Here is a 6,540-nt window from a genome sequence, read left to right on the forward strand (position 1 = left end):
TTTTTAAAAAATACTATTTCTGTAAGGGAAGATGACTCCAAATGACGCCGTAATAACGTTTTAATGATGTCTATAATGTCAAAGAAATTGATATGTCAATTGATGTCACCATTCTATTTAGAATATGATATATTGCTATAATTTAACTATAATATTGCAAATATATAAGTGTAATATTTCAATGATATAAATGTGTAATATTTCAATGATATAAGTATGTAATACTGCAGTAATATTTCTGTAATATTTCAATGATATATGTAAAAGTGCAATATTTCAGTAATATTTCTGTAATATTTCACTGTGATATGTAATATTACCACTATATTGCAATATCACTGCAATATTTCTGCAATATTACGTGCTGTGTGGGTCAGCAAACATTGTGATATTTATGAGTAATTTCTAAATATAAAAATACGAAATTCTAAATATAAAAATATAAAAATACGAATAGTTTTTATATAAAAAAATGTGTCTGAAATATTTCCCATATATTTTTGAAACATTTCAATAATATTTCAGATACATTTCAGATAGTATATGATAGCGCGGACATTTCATGTATCTGAAAGATATCTAAAACAGGTCTGAAATATTTCTTTGAAATGTTTTATATTTCTTTAAAAGCTTTTTGAAAACTTTCTGAAATATGTTGGTGCTGTGTGGGTTCTATTTTTATAGAGTGAATTCCTTTACTCTATATCGTGGAGTGAAAATTTTCACTCTGTCATGGAGTACATTTTCGCTTGACAAATGGAATGACGACCGTCACTTGAGTTAGGGTGACTTTTCACTCGTATGGAATGAATTTTTAACTCGTGAAAGAGTGAAAATTTGGAAACAACTTATATAATAAGGATCTTATAACGTAATTGAACCAAAACTAACAATAATAACAAAAATAATAATAATGTAATAATAATTATAATAACAATAATAATAATCATAACAAGCATAGAGCTGTCACGAGATAAACAAACAAATAAAACGAAAAATAATTAAATAGATTTTCCTTTTTAATGATTAGACATGTGGAAACACCGACACGTGTTGCGCTTCGGTAGCGCTCGCAGTTTTAAGCCCATTCTACAATTGCGTAAGCGTAGTCGTGAACGTAAGAGTCAACCAATCCGAATGTTTTATTCACTGATTGCTTTACTCTGATAGGTTGTCGTAATCACTTACAACCACTTACAACCACGTTCACGCAATTGTAGAATGGGCTTTATTGACGAAATCTAAATACATATATATATATATAGTCGTTCGTTCACTTACTCAGATGTCAACACATCGGTGCAGCTGATAGTCTTTGTGATGTCGCAAAACGCCGTGTAAAACGGATCCCGTTCCTTTGCGAGTTCTACAGTGAAGGAGTATATTGATAATGTTAAACCGGCTATGCACACTATCGCGATTCGCCAATTGATCTTGCTAAGCATTGGATCTGCTACGTGCATGTTGAATGGAGAATGTAGCTACGTCACTGAACGTTACCGATCGATGGAAGTAACCGTTAGCGCAATGCACACTCGTTGACTGCGCGACAATGTAATACTCGATACGACCAGTCGGCGATCTTTCATGTGTTGCTCTGACGATGACGACGTCATGCGCAATTTCGAGGACACGTTTCAATGAACGCATGCGCTGTTAACGCCGTATCGATAACATCAACAATTTTTGACCATTCTATTTTCCCACAGGATTGCGAATAATCATTTTCGACGTATTTTTGACCGCTAAACACGAATCTATTATCCAAATTTGTATATTACTTCACAATTTTGCGAACAAATAAGATAAGAAAGACGATAACGATTTTAAGAGATTTTATGATAGCAACGGCAGAAAAAATATCCAGCAAACACAATACTATTACGTCGTAATGTAACGAATATGTAATGTGCAATATAACATGCGCGTTATATATAACATACACGTTAGTTATGATTTACCAATAATTAGTTATATAACAGAAATATAACCCGTAAATAACATGTGACTAAAAGGTTATGTAACTGTTAGAAGTTTTCTACAATAAATATAAGCAATAAGAAAGTTGACCAATCACAATCGTTTAAATCATCAAATAATCCACTATGATTGGTGAATTTATTTATTGCTTACACTTATTGCCTATTATAGAAGATATATATATATATATATATATATATATATATATATATATATATATATATATATATCGTTATCGAACAACGTTGTTCAAGATCATATCAATTTTTCTGTGTAATACTTCTCTTAAAACTTTACAACTTTTATATAAAACATTTTTTTCGAAAATGCGTTTTTCCCGAAATATTAAGAGAAATACAAGAGATTTCAACCCTTTTTATACATCTCTACAAAACTCTGTATTTACTAAACCATAAAAAGTAGAAAAAAATTTTATTTACATTGCATATATGTGTGTGTATTCTAGTCATGCTCTTCTTTCACCTTCTACTTGATTGATCTTGTTTTATCAATATACCTTGCATATGTTAATGTAATGTATTTTACGTACGTGAAACAGACATCATCTCTCTCTCTCTAAAAGATAATCCATCATATATAAAATCATCATATATAACATCATATATAAAAATATTATATAACATAAACGTAACGCACTGCACTTGTTATATAACATTTTATATTTAAGTTATTTTGCTGTCATATTATTATAATAAATAAATAACAAAGCAATATAACAGTTTTAAAACAATTATTACAGTTATAAAAGAAAATTAAGTAACCTTAATATTAATAAACGTTATATAACGTGCTACCTCTATATAATAGCTATATAATAGCTATATTCTCCCAGCTAGCAGTGACGTCTAAAGACATCATTAAGACGTCATTAAGACGTCTATGACATCTTAATGACGTCTTTAGACGTCACCTTGCTATCTGGGCTGTGATTGTTGAAATTTTTCTGAATTTTATTAATAACATCAAAGTATAAAATTTAAGTCATGAAATGTCTTTTTTCATTTTCGTATGATTTTTTGTTTGAGAAGTAAAGTTATCTAAGAATAGTCCTTTTTCCATAATAAACGAAAATGTCATTTAATTCTGCTTAACATTCTACATAGTATAAAAAATGTATTTTGTACTTACATAATATAATCCAAAAGTACTAAATAAAAGAACAGCGATTTCAAATGCGCATTCGCGTTTTTTTTATAATTTAGTTTTTTTTATTTTTATAATTTTATTATGTTGTCCATATTATATATATTGATAAACGCATATGTGAAATTGTTAAGTTTACTATTTTTTTTTACTTAGTATTCTCCGACTATATTATATAAATACAAAAAGCACTTTCATTTCACATAAAGTATTAAAATAAAATATTTTTTTCATTTATTATATGCAAATTTGTTTACGTGTAAACGTAACGAATTTGTTTATCGGCTAAAAATATGTTGAAAATGATTATTCATATTTATATGGCAAAATAGCATCGGACTGTGTAATTAGGATATTATGAAACGTCCTCTGTATAACGCGGTGTCTAATCGATCATTCTGCACACTTATCGATGCGGAAAATAAGAGGAGGCGGAGTGACAGGGGCAGAATACATTTGCATAAGATTTGCAAGAATGATTATTTTTTTGGAATTCTTAAGTTTCATTTTGAGCAACCCTTACTGAGTCAGAGTCTTTTATTCTTTCTTTAAGATTTGTACATTACTTCATAAGTCTTAAATAAGCTTACCTACGTGTACTGTAATATTAAAGGTCTTATACATGGATAAGAAACTAATAAAGCCCGACAAGAAGTTGACTCTATCTTTTTCATCTCCCGTGCGCATCTCTGTTCGACAAAGTAATATCAGAATCGTATACAAATCACAGATCAAACATCAAAACTAAATCAGAAAAAAGAAAAAAATTGATATCTGTCTTAAATCATCAATATTATAAGGTTCATATAATAGCTCTTAATATCCCAGCAAACGAAATGTCGTATCACTGGCGTGATTAAAAATGTATTAATGACGTCTACGATGTCATTATGTTTGCTGGGATATCAATAATAAAAAAATATGCGCGCATGAGAGAATGATGGTGTCACGTGGTGACATCGCAATCTGTCGGTACGTATTCTACTTTGGAATTTCAAGAATTGTATTTATATGACACATATCTGGTAAATAAAAACTTCAAGGACGTAAAATTAACTAGTTACAACATATTGTGATTTTATACTCTTAAAAAAGATTAATTATAGAGAGGGGCAATGGATCAGCTTGGGAAAATGTTACTTAATATTATTTATTGAATTGTTTACGCAACTACGATACAATAAATAATATGAGTTAACATATTATTTATTGAACAGCAATTGTGCGTAACATGTTTCTCTTGAGTTTAATTGGGTGTGTTCCTGCACTTACTCTTGTGGAGCCATTGCCCTAGCTTGAGCTTTAACGCGCTTTTCATATTCCAGACGATTCTGACTGTAGATAAAAATATATAATAGTCACTGTTAAAGTATCGACATATTTTCTTGTTTGAATCTATACACTGAGAGAAAAATCTAGAAAACAGTAAATATTTATTTGGTGAGTATTAACAGTATATTTACCTATACTAATATATAAAATATATTTCAAATATTTCCCTAAAATTAAAAAGATCTTAGTTTTTCATGAAAGTAATTATTTATTCTATTTAAATAAAAGAATTTAGATTCAAGTAAATATGCTGTTAGTATATTTCTCCCCTATCAAATATTTACTAATTTCTGGAAACTTTTTCTCTCAGTATAGGAACGTGTGTGCCTTACCAGTATATTGTATAAGCTTCAGCTTGAGCTGGATCTTTTACATTGGGTTCGTTCAACAAATCCTGAATGCCAAGGAGAATCTGCTTGATTGTGATTGCTGGTCGCCAATCTTTTTCTTCATCCAGTAGTGATAAGCAAACCGTACCAGATGGATAAACATTGGGATGAAACAATGGTGGTTCAAATTTACATTTTGGTGGGCTTGATGGATAATCGTCTTTGAAAATCATTCTTAGTTTGTACAATCCACCTTCCCAAGGAGTCTACAAAATGGCAATCACTAAATTAATAGAAATGTATATGATCATATAGTATAATTAGTTTTGCACAAAGTAACTCACAGATTTTTTTCCAGGTATTGCACATTCCCAACTCATCAAATTGAGGGAACCATCTGGATTCTTGGTGGGTCTAGCTACAAAGCCCTGTGATCAATGAAGTTCTTTGTAAGTTTTTATAGCAAAATTCAAGGATTACAAGACTTTATAGAAATACAAGAATCGATACTGATATAATATTTTTCAGAGCCAGAAGAGATTATGGTATAATTATAGTTGTTCTCTTTCAGTCGAAGCTTTCACACAATGCAATTACAGAGTTGAATTTTATTATACAGGATGAATCCAAGCTATATACAAATAATTAAGTTTTTGTAAATATCGATTAATGTTTTATTAAAATATCAATCAAAATCTTGTTGCAGATAGGGTTAGAAAAGAGATTACTGAATTATGTATAATCAATCAGATAAAATACCATATCAGCAGATTGCTTTTGACATTCGATCCATTGTTTATGGTCGGCGGGAAATAGCGTGCTTGTTAGCGGCACATAGCCTCTATTAGACCGCGATTAATCGTGACGCGGGTTTTATGCGCGCGAAAAATCAGATAATCTTCATCCCAACGATTTGGCTACACTAGATATGCTGAGAAGTAGAAACTTACAAACGGATGATCCTTTCTCCATGCCTTTCGCTCCTCAGCGAGCCTGGCGATTGCTATGCCTGACATCAGTGCTCGACGATACAACGATCTTCCGATGGAAAAAGCTCACGGCCGGATGATGTGCAACGATACCCCACGTTCTTATACAGCACGATACACAATATGATATTGCTGGTTCTTGCAAGTAAATTTGAATATTGCCAGACACTGTTTACCGCTGGAAATTTCATTAAACGCTCTAGTCGCGGCGCGAAGGTGCAGCCGAAAGATCAGCCAGTGGATATACGCTGAACGTGTTCATGAAAGCTACAGAAATCGCTCACGATTGTGTGTTAGAATCATATAAACCGACTTTTTTTGGAAAAATATCTAGCCGTTGATGGCTCCAATAAGATTTTGCGATCTAGGGATAAATTAAAATCCCTAGTAAATTGCGCTAAATTTGTCCAATATGAGGTCTGTTCTTTTTAGATCCAGTTATTCAAACTTCTTGATAAATTAACTGATAGTTAAATTATACGTTTGCCTTTATTTAAATTAAAGAAAAAACAGACAGACATATAATTTAACTATCAGTTAACTTAGAAAAAAAAGTTAGAATGCGTTCCCACTTAGCGCGTCACATGTTGCCTCGTCTGCCTGCGTCACTAGTTAACCAATCAAATCCTTTAATTGGGATGACGCGCGCGCGACACACTTGTTCCAACGGAAGGATTTGATTGGAACAAGTCATCCCAATTGAAGAATTTGATTGGTTGACTTGTGATGCAGCAGACAACGCGACA

At 31.4% G+C, this 6,540-nt stretch overlaps 2 protein-coding genes across 2 annotated transcripts in view; both read right to left on the reverse strand.

Annotated features, from left to right (window-relative positions):
- The window catches only part of LOC116847403 (vitamin K epoxide reductase complex subunit 1-like protein 1), a 21,219-nt gene extending 19,608 nt beyond the window's left edge, over positions 1–1,611 (reverse strand). The window contains exon 1 of the mRNA XM_032822364.1: positions 1,282–1,611. Coding sequence (XP_032678255.1) covers positions 1,282–1,463 — 182 coding nt within the window. The 5' untranslated portion in view covers positions 1,464–1,611. The remainder of the gene's footprint in view (positions 1–1,281) is intronic.
- A 2,034-nt stretch (positions 1,612–3,645) lies between these two features.
- Positions 3,646–6,068, reverse strand: LOC116847433 (SUMO-conjugating enzyme UBC9-B). The gene is made up of 4 exons (XM_032822431.1): positions 5,756–6,068; positions 5,150–5,233; positions 4,809–5,071; positions 3,646–4,479 (listed from the first exon to the last, which is right to left on the reverse strand). Exons 1-4 carry the CDS (start codon positions 5,819–5,821, stop codon positions 4,413–4,415), a joined length of 480 nt encoding a protein of 159 aa, XP_032678322.1. The 5' UTR covers positions 5,822–6,068; the 3' UTR covers positions 3,646–4,412.
- Positions 6,069–6,540: the final 472 nt, after the last annotated feature.

This window comes from Odontomachus brunneus, unplaced genomic scaffold, assembly GCF_010583005.1.
Source record: "Odontomachus brunneus isolate Ranch 3 - 2012 unplaced genomic scaffold, Obru_v1 Obru_scaffold_077, whole genome shotgun sequence".
Lineage (NCBI taxonomy): Eukaryota > Metazoa > Arthropoda > Insecta > Hymenoptera > Formicidae > Odontomachus > Odontomachus brunneus.